At 62.0% G+C, this 16,935-nt stretch overlaps 1 protein-coding gene across 9 annotated transcripts in view; it reads right to left on the bottom strand.

The window, feature by feature from the left end:
* Positions 1–16,935, bottom strand: part of ASPSCR1 (ASPSCR1 tether for SLC2A4, UBX domain containing) — a 29,960-nt gene that overhangs the window by 657 nt on the left and 12,368 nt on the right. For 5 of the 9 annotated variants that reach the window (XM_082442065.1, XM_082442063.1, XM_082442070.1 and 2 more), the window contains 10 exons: positions 16,162–16,219; positions 15,141–15,214; positions 14,353–14,788; positions 5,372–5,511; positions 5,053–5,134; positions 4,637–4,703; positions 4,139–4,201; positions 3,540–3,592; positions 2,337–2,461; positions 76–127 (listed from right to left, as the gene is read on the bottom strand). In XM_082442065.1, coding sequence (XP_082298191.1) covers positions 76–127; positions 2,337–2,461; positions 3,540–3,592; positions 4,139–4,201; positions 4,637–4,703; positions 5,053–5,134; positions 5,372–5,511; positions 14,353–14,788; positions 15,141–15,214; positions 16,162–16,219 — 1,150 coding nt within the window. The remainder of the gene's footprint in view (positions 1–75; positions 128–2,336; positions 2,462–3,539; positions 3,593–4,138; positions 4,202–4,636; positions 4,704–5,052; positions 5,135–5,371; positions 5,512–14,352; positions 14,789–15,140; positions 15,215–16,161; positions 16,220–16,935) is intronic. The other 4 variants (XM_082442068.1, XM_082442067.1, XM_082442071.1 and 1 more) reach the window with 2 other exon arrangements.

The following is a 16,935-nucleotide window of genomic DNA, read 5'->3' as shown; positions in this document are numbered from 1 at the left end:
GCTCTGGGGCATCTGATGAGCTGGGATGCGGGGCCCAGGGCTGGTCAGCAGTGGGCAGAGGGGGGCCCCACCCACCTGTTGGCTCCTCAGGTCCAAAGTGCACAAGGGCAGCAGGGAAGAGGTTTGCCTGCAGGGAGGGCAGAGGAGAGCTCAGGGACCAAGTGGGCACCGTGGAGGATGGCAGAGAGGAGGGCTGCACTGCACTTCCGTGCTGGCCTCATGGGTGCTGCACCCATCAGGCCCAGGGCTACGCTGAGGAGGGCTACAGCCCTACCAGGTCCCTCCCACCGCACAGTCCGCTGCCCAGCTTTACCTATTCCTCCTCTGGCACCAACCCCAGTGCAAGCCAGCCCAGGGCATCAGACCATAGAATCCTAGGGCCAGCCCCAAGCACCAGCTAAACAGGAAGTTCTCGTGGTGTATGTGCTCTGGCATTTTTAACTACCTCCCCTTCCTGCCCAGTTCCCAGGGTGAACAGTTGACATTCTGAAGGTGGGAACTAAGCTTGGAAGTCCCCGCCCTCAGCAGAGACTGCAGGAGATCAAGAGATCAGAGGAGATGCAGACGCACACAGAACTGCACCACACAGAACTACACGGGTGGGGGCACGGGGCACAGCCCACCATGCCCCCCACTCCCCTCCCTCACCTGTGCTGCCCAGAGTGCGGGAGTGGGGGGCACTCCATAGGGACTGACATATGAGCCCAGATCCACTGGGAGCAGCTGGATGGGAGACAGGAGCGCCATGTGAGGGACCCTCAGTGGGCCCCGGCACATGGGGAAGGGGGGGGTCTCGGAGCCAAGTTGCTTTGGGAGTCCCAGGCTGAGAGGTGCCTCCAGGCCTACTGCCTTGACCGAAAAGCCCACAGGTGGGTTCCCTGACTCGCTTGATAAGGAAAAGCCAGTGCCAGCCAGCATCAAGCCTGTCCTGCAGGGTGGGTGTTGCGCTGGGGTCCCCACACCCCTCCTGGAGGCCTGTCCTGGAGGCCACCTGTCCTGGAGGTGGTGGTGCAAGATTTCTGCTCAGGACTGGCTCCACCTGCACAGGTGTGGGACAAGGACACATCACGTGGCCCCCGAAACGCCCCCGGAGGCCTCCCAGGCAGGGGGCTGGACTGTGGTGCAGAGTCAGGGTTGTTGCAGAGGATACCGAAGCCCTCCAGTGTCATAACCTGCCTCTATACCCGCCTCTGCACCCGAGGAGAACCATGGCTGTAAGCCCCAAAGCTGGCCTAAGGCAGCAGGGAGGCCACCGCCCAAGGCTCTGTGTCCTTAGCCCTGGCAGAAGGGCCGCTGCTGCCAGCTGAGCGCATCCTCTCTGCCCAGCTCTGAGCTCTTGGGGTCTGGGTGGGGAGTATTAATAAGAGGAAGCTTCAAAGGCCAGGCCTAGGAACGCTGAGATTGCAGTTGAAGCCGAGGGGCAGAGAAGGGCCGTGAACGCTCTGAAACCCCACTGTGATGCCTGGGATCATAGCCTGGTGCGGAGAGATGGGCTGCAGCAGGGTGCACGAGGACAGCCCCAGTGCCCTGGAGGCACCGGAAGCTGGGGGGGTGGGGGGGAGAAACACAGGTAGGACAGTGCCTCAACCTTTCTAGGGTAGCCCAGTGAAGCCAGACCCTGACCCGGCCAACCCGCCAGGCACTGGGGCCACCCACCCAGCTGGGCCGTCTGGGGTCTGCAGAGCTTGAAGCCTTGAAGGACCCATTTGGGCCCCTCGAGACAGCTCCTCTTGAACCTGGCCTCCCTGCCTTTCCTCAGCACCTGCTGGAAGCCCCCTACCTGCCAGCTTGTGTCTCAGGGAATCCCATTGGAAAAGGGGTGAGTGGACAGCACAGAAGACCACCATGACCGCCACGAGGGAGCGTGTACCCCTCTGCTCAGGCTGACGAGGCCTACATGGATTGTGGTGGTCTTCAGGGCCCACTAAGGGCATCACTAAGGGGGATGGAGGGGCTCTGGGTGAGGCAGTGGTGGGGGGTTGGCTGAGATGGGAGCCAAGTGAGGTCCCTGAGGCTTGGGGCAGCACCAGCACTAAGGGGGCTCAGTCCCAGGAAGCAGGTATGACGTGGGGTGTTGGGGACCTTTGTGTCCACGGACTGGGTCCTCTGCCTCCTCCCATCCTTGGCCTCACCCTTGGCCTCTCCCAACAAATAGTCACTCTCCTGATCCAGTGGCCAAAAAGGGCACTGGGCTGCCATCCCCCACACCCACCCTGAGCTGTCACTTTCTGGGGCGCAGGACCGGCCCCTGGGCAGCCTCCAGGGCAGCCGGCAGCCAGAATGCGGCCCTGCCAGGGACATGAAAGCCAGCAGCTTCCGCACCCGCGCCTGCTCACCCGCAGGAGGGAGGAAGGCTTCCTTCCCTGAGCCCTGCCAGCTCTCTGATCGCGGGCGGGCAGGGACGCCACTCCGAGCAGAGGCCCCACGGCTCCAGGGCGAGCTGACGGATGAAAGGAGACGGCTGCTGGTAGCGGGGGCAGAGTGTCACCAGGAATCAGGCCACGTGGGCGGGACAGGCAGCACCCCAGGGTTCCTAATTGGAGGGGGGTGCCTGGACGCTGGCCCCTCTCCATCCCAAAGCATCTTCCAAATTCAATGTTTATCAACAGGCTGGCCAGCGAGGGAGAGTGGGGAGGGAGGGAGGGCGGGTGGGGATAGAGGAAGGAGGCCCAGTGCCTCTGGGGCTCCCGGGGGGCTGCAGAAGGGGGCTGCAGAAGGGGGCTGAGAAGGGGGAGGGGGGGGCGGGGGACGCACCCTGCTCCCACCAACCTTGACTCCTTTCCTTGGTGGGCTTCCAGCCTCTCTGCTGGTCTGGCCCCATCCCCCCATGACGGTGGCAGCCCTGAGCAGCAAGCAGACCCCCTTGCCCCAACTCAGACCTCTGCAGGGCCTGCTGGCCACTTAACAAAGGCCAGCCTCTGTTACTAATTAAAATATCTGAAGACACTTTAAGAGGAAACCATTAGGCTAGAGGGCTGGGGAGGCCTCAGGCTGCTCTCCTGGGGTGAAGGGACAGGACATTCCTTCTTGCTCTGGACTGAGGCCCAGCAGGGCACCGGATCAACGCTCCTCACCCTGGGAGCTCTAGGGGCCTCCAGCTAGCAGGGAGGGCCCACCACGGCATTCCCAGAGGAGGCCACAGGGTCCAGGGGAAAGGCAGGGGCAAGGCAGCAGGCCTGGCAGCAGCCCCTCCAGTCTGGGCAGCCAGCCACCTGCAGCCGAGGCCTCTGACCCCTGGCCCTTAAGGGGTTCCCCTAAGCAGCCCCACCTGCCAGTCCCTTCTCACCCAGACCCAGGGGCAGTCCTGGCTCAGGACGGTGGCAGCCAGCCGGGCAGGCCCATCCCCACCGGGGCAGGAGGCAGAGGCTGCAAAGCCCCAAAACTGACTTCAGAGGCACTCTGCTCCCTCCGAGTCCACCCCTCTAAAAGGCCTTATCATACTCCCGACTATGGCCTCACGCTCCCTCCTGGGCAGGTGCCCCTCCTGGGCCAGCCCTAGCAGCACCCACCAGCCAGGCAGGCAGGCAGGCAGGCAGTACCTGAAAGAGGGTCAGCGTGTGGTCGTCCAGGATGGTTTTTGGAGGAGCGATGACTGCGGAAAGATGGTTGTCTGCACCAGGAAACGCCTCGCCCCCCCCATCACCCCCCCATCCCTTGCCCATGCACCCCCCACCCCAGGACAGGCCTGAGAGTGACCAGGAGGCCTGGGCCATAGGCCTCAGCTGAGGGATTTCTGAAGTACCCCTCAGCTCACATTCCCCTGTCCATCACTCTACTGCTGCAAAAACCCAGCAAGAAGCTGGGGAGAGGGCCTCGGGCAGACTCACCTGCAAGGGGACACCTGCCCTGCACAGTTCCCTGTGCAGCCCTGCAGCCTGACCCTTCACTACCCAGACGCCCTCCAAAGGAGGCCAGCAGCTCGCCCCTGTGCCCCCAGCCCCTACAGCTCCTGGCCAGGTGGGAAGCAAAGGGCACAGGGATGCTGAGCAGGGTCAACCTCCCTCCCCAACTTGCCCAGTCCCGGACTCATGCTCGGACCCGCCTGCCCCATGATGCTGTTTCTGTGGGAAAAGCTGCTTCAAGCCCCAACTGGGAGGTGCCAGGGCTGCTGAGCAGGAGGTCCCAGAAAAGCACTTACACAGGTAGAACGGCAGCTTGGGGTTGCCCAGGTGGCTCCTCACGAAGTCCCGCAAATCCCCCACTGCAGGAGGAAGGGTGGGGTGAGCAGGGATCCCACACTCAGACCCACTCCAGGGCCGGGCCCCCTCTGCAATGGGACGAGCCAGGTCCAACCTGTGTGCAGACCCGCTCCCCAAGGTCACCAAGAACCCCACTCAGAACTGGTGGCATTGCTGCCTTCCTTCCAGGTGAGCTGCAGCCCCAGGCCAAAGACCCCACTACTGGGTGTGGGGGAGCCCTGGGTCTACCTTTCTCTGGGTGCCCCTCTGTCCCACCCACACCCAGAACAGATGGGTGCATGGGGCCAGCCAGTCCCACGGGTACTGCCCAGCTGGTCTGCGAGCCTCCAATGTGAGCTGGCCCCCAGCCCTGCACCCGCTGCCTGCCCCACGGCCCAGAGGGAAGGAGCCTGGAGGAGCTCATAGGGCCCCCCGCCCTCCCAGACGGGGCTGCTCACCGGTCTCGCTGGGGCGGAAGAAGCCCTGCAGGATGTAGCGGTCAGGAAACAGGACCCTCAAGACCACCTAGGCCAGGACAAGCCAGCTTGTCAACAGGACAGCTAGAGTCCAATCCAGGCGTCCGCACCCCTGGGCCCACGATGGCTAGGTCCCCCGGCCACGCCGGGCCAGCACCCCCTCACCTTGGCTGCCCCCTGACGCTCCTGGCCCCATGGGCTGGACACAAGGACCAGTCAAGTACCCACGTGCACTTGTGAAAACACACTGATGTTTTTCATCTTAGAACGGGGCTGCCTGGCTCATTAACGAACCGCGGCCGTGTAGGCCTGGGCTGAAGTACACGAGACCACGGCCAGTGGCTTGTGGGAGGCCCCAGTGCAGAGCCATGTGCAGACCACCTCCCGCCCCAGGGTACCTTAGGGTAGCGCTGCAGCTTCTCCTTCATCTGAGCATCTCTGAAGGCCTTGGTCACCAAGGGGGCTTCTTCCAGGCGCTTCCTGGGGCAGGGGGGGTGGGGTGGGGGGTGGCAGCGGTGAAGGTCCCAGGTCTCCCCAACCAGAGCAGAGGCCCCACACCAGCTGGACTCTGGGTTTCTCCCTCGTCCCCTTGGACTTCGTGAGCTGCTCCCCAACAGAGGGCCAGACAGGACCAGGAGCCCCCTGCCTGGGCCCCCTCACCCTCCGAGGTGCTACCGAGGGCACGGGTGTCTCTGAAGGGGCCAGGTGCACACCCACCGTTCACTCTTGAGCTGGGCCAAGCGTCTTCTGACGTCATCCACGGTCACTTCGAAGAACTCGTCAGGCAGCTCTGCGGGCCAGGCCTGGAGCAGCACCTCCAGGTCAGGGTGGCACACCACGGGGTCTCGGTCCACTGGCTGGGCAGGCAGAGGGCTCGGCTGATGCAGGTCCCAGGAAGGGCCCAGGCTCCCGACCCCAGGGGGCTGGGGTGGCCGTGCAGACCCCGGCTGAGCCATGTGCTGCCGGCCCCGCCTGTCAGCCCATGGCCAGGGCCGGGGCTCCAGGATGGGGCACGGGACAGCTGAGCCTGTCCAGGACTGGAGGCCCCTCCCTCCATGCCTGCCTGCTTAGCAACACTGACGCTGAGACCCTCACTCACCAACAGGGCACATGGCCCTGGGGTCTTGGCTCAGCCGGGTCAGCGGGCACCCTGACTGCTGGGTGGGGGGGGGGCGGTACTTGGGCAGTGGGTGAGCAGCAGCATCTCTGTTCACTTCCTGTCTCCGTGGGGGCTCCCCACGAGCCCCAGGGAGCTACATGTTATCAGGGTCTCCCAAGTGGGGAACAAACTTGGGGAGCAGTGCCCTGGTCACGGCCATGTCAGCGGTTCCACGGGAGGGGCAGGAGAAGCGACAGCCCCCAAATTAGCGATTTGGCAAAAACCTGCCAGCTGCTGGCTCCATGGCCAGGCTGACCCCTCCTCCCCTCTCTGGGGGAGCAGCCGGCCCCACCCTCTGCCCACCATGGGGACACAGGAAGGGACAGTATCTCTCCTAATTGGCAGCAATGGAGACGGAAATTACAAGGCAGGGCCTGCTCTGCTCGCAGTGCCTCCGGGTGAGTAATTGTAGCGAGTGTAGCCCAAGTGACTATGTGGGGAGACACCTTCGCGGCGCTGAGGCCGCCCATGGAGCCGGGCCTGACAGAGGTGTCCAGCTGGGCCGGCAGGGCCCACGCCAGGTCCTGCCCTCCCTCGCACAGAACATCCACAAGCCGTCTGGGGTGAGGTCACTTCTCTGCCTTCTGCTCCCGCCTGCCCCCTCCTCCCCGCCCCAGCCTGGCACCGAAATCCCACCTCCTGCCTTCAACACTCAGAGCCGGGCTCAGCAGGCTTCTCCGAGCAACCCTTCCTGCGCTCCGGCCTGACCACAGCCCCACCCACTCTAGAGGTCAGACTCACCAACCTGGGGCTGGTCGAGGGCTGAAGCTGCCCAGTGCACCTGCCAGGTGTCCCAGGGCTGCTCCCCCAGCCACACCCGAGGCCTTGACTGCCCAGGCCAGCAGGTCTCTGCCACTCCTGAGTGCACAGCTGCGTCACTCCTTGTAATGAAGGGAGGTGGGTTCTCGCCAGGAAGCCCCACTGATCTCAAGGCACTGTGGCAGGGTGGACAGGAGGGGCTGGCTGAGGCCCGGGCAGTGGGGTCCGTAGGTGGCTGACCGAGGCCCCTGGGGGCTGCCCCCTCAAAGCCACAACCCTCCTGCAGCCCACAGGCAGTCCACGCCAGAGCTTTTTATAACAAGATGCCAGGCGCCAGGCTGCCCCCATAGCCACGGCGCCTGCATTCCAGAAGGGCCGAGCACTCGCCTGGGCTCCTGGGGGAGGGCGAGGGCAGATGCGGATGTGCCTGAGCTGGGCACTGCTGTGTCCATGAGTGCCAGGCCCCCTGGCGCTCGAGCACAAAGCCCACAAGCCAACGAGCAAGCTCTGGGACCTCCCTGTCCCGGTCCCGCCCTCCGAGGACCCAGATCTGGGCACACGAGTCACCCCGAGAATCCAGCAATTGGGTGACTTGTGATCCATGACCTGGAGCTGAGCCTGACTATCAGACAGGCCCCCTGATCCCCGGGGGGCACGGCTGGGGAAGCCCGACCCTGCGTGCACGGGGCCACTCCGGCCTCCTTGTCCTCCTGGGTACTTCCAGTGCACAGCCCAGGGGTAACCTGGAGGACAGCAGACTGCTAGCACTTCCCACAACCCTCCCACAACTTCCAGAACAGGGACGCAGGTGACACCAGCTGCTGGCTTCATGCTGCTCAGGGGCCACTGACTTTCAGTCAGAAAGTGAGCAGACAAAAATCTCTCTCCGCGTTGGATCTACCCTCGATTCACACCCCTCCTCCTATGCCTCAGCTCTGCTCCAGAAGCCCGTTTGTCCAAGAGCAGCCAGGAGCTGGGGTCCCACACGGGAACCAGAGCACTGGGAGAGAGCCACCTCGAGATCACACTCTCTCATTCTCCTGCACCGCCCTGCGTCTTGGGGGCCTCCCTGCTCCTGGGCAGAGGAGCCAGGGTTCCGAGCAGCCTCTGCTGCCCATCAGAGCCCAGGGGCCAGACCACCCAAGTCCCAGAGCTGCCGCCACGACCGGACCCCAGGCGGTCCCTGTCCCATGAGAACAGTGGATGTCCATGGCTGGGCTGGTAGGACGGACCACCCTGTCCTACCAAATGACCGACGGAGAAGCCAGGGGGCTTCAAACACCTCCACGTAGCCTGCCCAGCAGGTATTTCCACCGCAAAGAGGAGAGAGACCAGGAAAGGAGGAGTGGGTCTGACCGCTCCATGTGGGAGGAAGCAGGGCAGACACGGCGCCAGCGGAGGCCAAGCCCTGGCCCTGCTCACTTCCAATGCTCTGCCGGCAATCTGGCCCTCATTTGCTGTTCCTTTACCCGCCGCTCCTTGGTCATGGGCAGTTATTATGCACAGCTCCCATCCTAGGTGGATTTATGAAGATGTTTTTGGATGGAGAATAGAGATCTAGGATGAGACACCATTAAGAAAAAAAAAAAAAAAAAACGCATACAGTGGCCACTGTCAGAGGGCCTCAGCGCCCTCACCATGGGGACTGGGTTCCTGTGTGCTGGCCAAGGGACACAGCCCCAGGGTCCAGGATGGGCCTCCAAGATGAACCTCCCAGTTGGTGCCCGAGGATGCTGGTGGGGTGGCAGGCCTAGAACCTTCTCAGCGCACCTGACAGCTGGCTCTCACAGCCCAAATCTCCAGGTCTGCTCCTCCAGATCCCTACCAGGGAGCCACTTGGAGGACGCGCCTCCACTAAGAACCCAATGTCGCCAGGCTTGGGTCATCCTGCCAAAGTCGCAGGTTTTCCATCATCAGCTCAAGGTCCAGCTCCTGAACGCTGTCAGTCTCCAGAGCACAGCCCCGGCCCCATCTCCCCCCGCCCCCACCCCTTAACCCCAGGAAAGCCAGAGGAGCCGGTCCCTCCCCCAGTGGCCCCGACGCTGTGGGCATCTCACTGTCGGCTAGAAGATGGGCAGAACGATGAGGAGGCAGCCAGAGCCTGGGGTCTGAGCCCATGGGGTGGGGGGGTCTACATGACAGCGCATGACAGATGAGGAAACAGGCACGGGCATGATCCTGAGGGGAGGAACGGCAGGTGTCTGCAGGCTCCAAGGGCGTGGCCACAAGAGACCCGATCCTTCTGGTGGAACGCCCAGCAGGGGTCTCTCATTTCCTGCAAGCACACGACCCTAGCAAAGACTCCCCTGTCCCAGCCTCCACCGAGGGTATTAAGACAAGAGAACACCCAGAAGACCAGAAAGGAGGGAGGTGGACGGAGAGAGCAGACGAGTCAGGCTGTCTGCGAACTGGAGGATACTGGCGAGGGGCCCAGAGGGCACTCGGGAGGGAAAGGAGCCTCCAGAGGGGGGAACAGGAGCATCCTCTGCGGGTGATGTTCAGAGGAGGCCCTGGGTGACGGCCTGAGGCTGCAAAGACACTGGACTGACACCTGGGCCACGCAGCCATGGGGACTTGGGGACCAACCACCAGCTGTGGACGGCCACCAGTGCCTTCAGAAGGAGCCTCTGTCACACCGGGATGGACCCTTCGAGGGAGACCCGAGGGGAGGAAGGTGTGAGGGCACTGCCTACCCTCAGCCCCATGCCACAGGCAGTCAGAGGCCAGGCCTGGAGGGGACCAGGGGACGCGGCTCTGGGCTGAGACGTGGGCCCACGGCTTCCCCCAACAGCCAGTGGACATGCTCCAGTGGCCGCCACACGAGTGGCTGAGAACCCACTTGGGCACACAGGGGTCTCCCCATGTCAAAAGCAGCCGCACTGCCTGCTGAGGTTTCATTTTCTTGACAGTAATTTTCCAGGACATGATGACACAGGGAGAAAAAATGTAAAAACTATTTGGAGGTGACCTCAACCCCAGATTTTCCAGCTTCCCTGTGAGGGCTCTTGTTTTCCTCCTGCCCTCCCGCCTCCCTCTTACCCAGACTGTCCTCTGACAATGGTTTTTGGTAACAGGGAATGTGAAGCGTTTCCCCTTGAGGCTTGGAGCTGAAATGAAACACTGCGCGGGAGGAACGCGGGCCAAGCCTCCGTCACTCTCAGAGCCGGCCGCCCTCTGGAGGGAGCAACGTGCCAGCACGAGGCCGGGGCCTGACCGGCAAGGCTGCACTGAACTCCAGCCCCTCATCCGCTGGGCCTGCCCGCGGCACAGGTGGAGGCCGCGCCTGCCCCAGCCCTGGGCCAACGTCCACACCTGGGCCTGCCCGCCTTCCAAGCAGGAAAAACGAGAGCATCTTTAAGAAGAGAAATGCTGGGCTGCGACAGTGACGCAGGCACACTTTGAAACCCGGTGGCTCCAGTGCCCTGGCGTGGCCCCACCTGTCTGTGCACGCAGTGCATGAACCCCCAAAGGACTGAAATAAGCAAATGTAAGGTGTGGGGTGGCTCTCCTCATGCACGGGGGAAGACGCCTGCTCCAGGCCAGCAAACCCAGGGGCGGATGCACACAGCAGACCAAAGGGCCAGGAGAAACCCCGCAGAGGGAGCCCCTTGAGCCCGATCAGGATGGGGGCCTGCAAATGAGGCTGCCTGGCCCTGCGGGCAGCTCTGGAGTTCCAGGGGGTACTCTGGCAGCCGGGGCGCCTTGCCCACCGGTTCTCCATGGCTTCGCAGGCTGGGCATCTGTCTCTCCCCCAAGTCCAGTCATGGTTGAGACGAAGCATGACAGGGACAGCTGGAGGGCACCTGCCTGTCACCAGGCTTTAAAAACCGCCTCAAGACTCAGTTGGGGCCTTCAAAGTTGCTGACCCATCTGCCAGCAAACCTCAAAGGGCATCCCAAGTAAGGCCAAGACCAGAGCCCCGGGACTGTCTACAAACACCGGCAGGGCAGGGACAGGCTCACACCACGCCCTGGGCCCACACACGGGGGGACAGCGGGTTGTGCTCTTGGGGGCATGTCATGGACAGGCACCCCAGGCCAAGAGGAGGAGGGTGGCAGGGCAGCAAGGGGCACTGCTCTCGGTCCACCCCAGGCCCCAGGTCCTGGCCAGGCTCCCCCCAGCCCTGAGTGTTCTAAACCTTCCCGTAAACTGGGGACAGCCAGAGGCGAAGCTGGCGCCTGCTCTGAGACATGGGTGCAAGGTGCGGAGTAAGCCCCCGGGGCCACGTCTTCAGGAGATGAGACCATCCCCTGGAGGGTGAGGGGCAAGCAGGGGAGACTGCAGTCAGCCCGCCCTTCCCAGGGGGTTGGGGCCTTTGATCACGAACCCCTGTGCCAGCTGCGTGGGGGGACGCCGGCTGGGAGCATGGCCCAGCAGCACAAAGAGTTGCAGGGCAGCCTCCTGGGCCAGCGGAAGGACTTCAAAGGACAGGCCAGGGGCCGCCGGGCAGCCCCAGCCTCTCTCCACACTCGGTTCTGACGGCCAGTAAAACTACCTTCTAATAATTAATGTTCTGACATCAAAGGCAGGAGCCGCCCGGGTCTGTAAACCATCCTGGGCCTCAGCCGAGGACCTGCCTGTATTTCATCCTGTCTCTTCTGACTCTTCATTCAAATCCAAAACCACACACAGGCAAAACATTAATGGGAAACTTGGAAACTCTTTTTGATTACTAAAGTGTACCTTTGAAGTTCCCCCAAAAGTTCTGATTTGTTCCCTTCTCCCCTCCCCCAGGACTCGAGGGGACACAAAGCAGACAGCATGTGGCCAGCCGGGCCTCCGGGTGCACGGCTGTCAGTGTGACAGGAGGCGCGAGGCAGGCGGGCGGGGGACGCTCCACAATCAACCAGCTGCTGGGGCTCCCAGATCAAAGACACGCACTGCTGGCGGCCAGGCGGACCCTCCCCGGGACTCCTCCTTCCTGGGGCCCCTGGGGTCAGCGCTCAGGGATGCACTGGGATCCTGCGCCTGACAGCAACCACCTATCAGGCTGGCACCAGACCAGGCCACTCCCCACACAGCCCTGGGGAGTCAGCAGGTTCCCAAGAGATGCAGAGAGCCACACAGCCTTTAGGGTGGGAGAAGGAGACAGCCAGCCCCGGTACTAGTTTTCTGGTCCCCAAACCTAGGGGTCCCCAGAAAGAGCAGGCCCAAAGGGAGTCGGGCCCCCGGCCCTGGCTCACCCCGACCACAAGGCTCTGCTTTCGAAAGCTGATTCTGGGCCCAGGTGACGAGCCTGTGAGACTGGGGGCTTCGTACTAGTGTCTAATGCAGCCCAGACATCAGCGTAGAAGCCAGTGGGGTCCCTGAAGAGCCAGGGCACCACCACCACCTCCCCAGGATGGACATTCACGGGGCTTGGGACTGGCTCAGTTCCCCTCCCCTCCCCTCCCCCATCCATTCAGCAAGGACGCACAAAGCGTGGTTCAGGAAGCAGGAGGAAGCCCCGGCCGCCTGCCCCTCTGCAGGAACTTGGGCTCTGTCCCACCGCTGAGCCTCCCCACGGCCCGCCCCACGCAGGCACAGGTGCCCCTGCCCCTCCACCCTCCCCTGCAGGTGTGTGACCTGAAAGCAAGGGTGAGGAGGGTGCTCTAGAAGAGACAAGATGCAGGCTCCAGCACTAAAATATTCGTTAACTGCAACTCAGAATGTAGCTAAACACATCACTGAAACTGGACTGACCCCTGGAATGCAAGGATAGCTTCATGGGGGAAATCCATCCAGAACCTCAGCATGCAAACGAACTAAACGAGAGCGAAGGCATGGAATCACCTCAATGCGGCAAAAGCAGTTCATAAAGCACCACTCTTACTTTTGATAAAGAAAAATTCTCAGAGAATTAGGAATAGAAACTCTTGATTTGATAAAGACTTTTCACAGCCCGCAGCATCTTTCACAGATAAACTAAGATTACTCCGTGTGAGATCAAGGTCAAGACAAGGATGCCCGCTAAATTTGCTGCTATTCAACAGATACCAGAGACCCAATCACTGCAATACGACAAGAAAAAAAAATGAGAGAAGTAAAGACATCAAGGAAAAAGATAAACTGACATTATTTGCAGACTCCAACTGAAAATGAGAAACTGCTGGAACCAGTAAAGCAAGTGGGCAAGGCTGCTGGGTATAAAAACCAGCAGCATCCACTGCCCGGGTGGAGCCTCACCATCCTCACTCCACAAGCTCCTGCTCCAGGCAGGGAATCCTGCAATGGCTCTCCATCGTCTGGAAAGGTGATTTGTAAGAACGAATTCATTTCAGCAGTGTCATCCTTCTCACCACATAAAACCTCAAGTGGACCCTGAGTGTTGGCACATGGAGCCGCTCTGGCTGGAAGGAAGGGCAGAAGAGAGCGGAGAACTTGGAGCCCTCACTGAGAAGGCGCAGCGGCGTCTCGAATAACGCCCACATGCACCTGTGCAGCCTCAAGGGCTCCACAGGTGACAACGTGCAGCCCAGGCTGGAAACCCAGGCTGGCCCCACCGTAAGGTCTCTTTATTAGTAAAGACCCTCTCCAGCCACAAGCCAGAGACCTAAGCTGGACGCCTGAGCCTCCCCAGGGGCCAACCCCAGGAGGCAGGGGGCCTGGCACAGCCCAGGAGCCCAAGATGTCGGGAAATCTACAACACGCCTTTCCTGAAAACAGTCTGTGAGCGCTGCTGAGGGAGCAGTCACACAGAGAGACACAAAGAAGCCTATGGAAGCTCTGCCGTACGACTCATGAAAGCCCTTCTGGAGAAAGTCCCAGAGGCGCTCCAAGGAGAAAGTCTTGCCCTGGCGCCGAGCTTGAGCACCAACCCGACAGGGGCCACGCCTGTCCTCCCTCTTAGGAGCTCCAACACGGCTGCAACTGCCCAGGGCGAGTCTGGCCTGACCCACAGAAGACCAGAGATGGCCTCCATCAGACAGCAGGGAGGCAGACACTGGCCACATGCCTGACTTCTGCAGAGGTGCCGCCCAGCTGGGGGTCCCCTTGTTCAGCGTGATCCAAGATGCAAGGTCCCTTCCACTCCTCATGTCTGTGTGTGGTCAGAGCAGGGGACGGGGGCGGGCATCACTGTGGGGGAGGATGTGAGACTAGGGCACAGCTCAAAGGTGCCCAAAGACAGATTCAACATCGAGAAGACAAAAAGCCCAACACTGCCCTGATGGTAGGTGTCTATATAGTAAGTCGTACCTCGATAGAGCTGATCAGATAAGAAGACAGCGTCACAGAGGCAACCCAAGGCCTGGGCCGTTTCATCACAGCTCCGTGAGGGCTGCATGCCCTCCTCCCAGCCGTGGCTCAGATGGCCGCCAGGAACTTCCAAGAAGTCCCCACCAGAGATGCCCGAGGCCCCACCCACAAGGTTGTGAAGAGTGAGCAAACTCACCCTCTTCTACCTGCTTGGTGCGTGCCCCACACGCCCACTGGCCAACGGTGGGATGTAGCCGGTGAGCTGCGGCAGCCTGGCTCAGGAGTCAATGTGGCGTGGGACAATCAAGGCCAAACCATCTTCACGTCAAAAGCCAGTCAAACCCACCAGCCCAGGAGAAGATGGGGGCGCCGGGTCCAAGGCTCTGGGAAGGATGGCTCTCTTGGCTGTGACATGGCCAGCCAGGACACACAGGTTTGTCAAAACCCATCAACTGTACATCCAAAATGGTGCCTCAAAAACCAAAAAATCGCTTCCCTGGGAAGATGAAACCGCACCCAGCGACCCTGCTGCACGCTGGGCTGACCAGCCACGATGTCAGGTGCAGTCAAGAGAAAGGACCCCAGCACCCAGCTCGCCCCTTACCAGCTCCGGCTCCGGCTGGGGCTCCTGGCCAGGCCTCGACTTCTTTGGCTGGGAGGGGCCTGCAGGGCTGGAGAAGGACTTTGGCAGTTTGGCTGAAGATGACATCAGAGGCCTCACGGACCCAGAGGGGCCCCCCAGTCGCTGTCCCCCACCCGAGAAAGGAACAAAGGGGGCTGGTGTGGGCTCCTTCGAGATCTGCTTCGCCTGAGCATCCACCGGCTTCGGGCCCAGGCCATCCACGCGACCGGCCCCCGGGCGCGCTGCCTCATCCTGATGGCTCACATCGCCCTGGCTGAGCCCCGCTGAATTCAGTGGAAACAGAGGGCTGCTGGCTGCCTGGTCGGCCAACAAGGAAGGGGTCGGGCTTCCTGGGCTTTTGCTCCAGGAGACCCCAGGCTCCTGCTTGCCAGTGGAATCGTGTGGCTTCATGGAAAACCTGAGTGGGTAGGCCCGGAAAGCAAATGAAATTCCATACACGGAGCCCCGGGTCTCACAGTGCCAGCATCGTATCTTCTGGTGACTACCAAACCAAATCCAATCCCCTGAAAGCACCCCACAGCCCTTCCCGACCCACCTCACCTCACGGGGGAAGGAGCGTGCATGGGGCCGCCACGCCAGCCCGGCTGAGGGCAGATCCCCCACCTGACGCCGCGCCCCATGGTGCCCAGCCCCCCCAGACTGCAGACGGGAGAAGTGACCGGCAAGGGTCTGGGCTTCCCCGCGTTTCCTGTTTCCTTTCCCTTGAGACCACAGTTTTCTTCACTAAACCAGACTCAGAGACCCCCCACCTGATGATGGCACTGCCCCCGGTGAGGCCCAGTGACTGCAGCGTCGTGCTCTGCAAGGCGGCTCTGCCGGTCACCTGTAAGGAGGGAACAGGACATCCTGCTGACCCCTCGCTGCCTCCCCCAGCCTGGGCACTGTGTCACCAGCACCGTGGGGTCCCCCAGCCAGCCACAGCTCCCAAAAGGCCTGGGTCCAGCCCCCTGCACCCCAATCTACACCCGAGCATTTGTTCGCTGGTCCATGTCTGTCTCCCCAACCCCACCCCATCCGAGGTCTGGGTGGGCAGGGCTCAGGCCTGGGTTAGGCACATCTGGCCAGCTGACCAGCCCTCTGAGGGCTGGAGCTGATCCAGGCCCAGGTGCCTGAGGCCCCGTGGTCTGTCTCCTCCAGGGGAGGACCCATCCCCCCAGGTCCCTCCCGCTCACAGCCCTGGAACCCCTGCCCCGCTGAGCCCTGGGTCAGGAACCTCAAACTGGGATAAATAGGTGGGTGTGCCCCGTCTACACCAGGGACCCCTCGGGGACAGTGGCCACCCCAGGCCAGGAAAGGGAGCTTGGCCAGGGTTGAAACAAAAAGCCCCTGTGAGCCAGGGGACCAAGCGCCAAGAGGGTCCCCCGTCACGGGCAGGCGGGCGGGGACAGGCAGGGCCTCAGTGCCAGGCCAAGCCTGCACCACGCCACACTCAGTTTTGAAAAAGATCAAAACTTTGAGCAAAGCAAATATTTATTAAAATGAAACCACTTTTGTGACTCTTGGGCTTTGAGAGAAGCTGAGAAAACAAACAGGGCTCTGAGGGAGGTTTGGGAGCAGCCCGGGCGGCCCGCAGTTGGTTCCAGCGGAGCCGGCGTCCTGCCTTTTTTCCATGAAACACATCATGCTTTCAGGGCCCAAGTTTGCCCATCGCTGCTTTGAAAGGTCTAAAGGAGTGAATTTTCCAGATTGGAAAGTGGGGCTGGGCCCGTGTGGCGGCTGGGAGTGGGCGGCAGGGCGCGGGCCAGGCGGGTGGGCCCACAGCTCACCTACCTCATCTCTCATGTACACGCAGACGGGGCTGGCCTCACACGGCCGGTCCAGACACTCCCTGAGAGGGGAGGGAAGAAAGCATCACAGGTAGCCACTGCCTGGGGGCACTGCTGCCCTGGGGATGGCACCCTGGCCAGCCACTGTGGGGGACCCACCCACCCTGGCCACCCCGCGGCTGGCCATCAGCCCATGGCCTGGGGGTGTCTCCCACCTGCCCACGGCCTCCTGGCTCAGAGCAAAGGGAGGACACAGAACACGGGGACGGGCAGCACCAGCCACCTCCTGGACGTGCCTTGGGTTGCTGTCAACTGTGCCCAGGGTCGGCGATGAGAAAGTCCTGGGAGGGCATGATCTGGGCTTTTATCTGAAGCTGTCCCCTGAGAAGGTTGCTGCCCCCAGAAGCACCAGGAGCACTTGGCACGGATCTATCTCACAGACTCCGAGGAGAGAGTGGGGCAATGCCAGGACAAACAGAGAGGTGGGCAGCAGGCCCAGCCACCAACGCCCCTCCCCTATAAACCAGACCCTGAGATGGGAGGGAAGGGCCCCCAGGAAGCACAGCTGGGCAGGCTGGAGGATGGCGGGCATGCAGGCGCACAATCGCGCACACACCCTCAGGACGGCCAACACCACTCACACAGGCCTGTACCTCGACAGCTGTACCACACAGGCCTGTGACAGCCAAGGGAAGTTCATTTCTGCATTTCCTGACACATACCCATAGAACTAGCCCCCAAATAAACGCGTGTCCCAGACCTATCGGCAGTGCCCCAG

This window comes from Balaenoptera physalus (assembly GCF_965194825.1).
Source record: "Balaenoptera physalus genome assembly, chromosome: 20".
In the NCBI taxonomy this organism is placed as follows: Eukaryota; Metazoa; Chordata; class Mammalia; order Artiodactyla; family Balaenopteridae; genus Balaenoptera; species Balaenoptera physalus.
The sequence above is the reverse complement of the archived record's forward strand: the minus strand, read 5'-3'. Positions and strand labels throughout refer to the sequence as shown.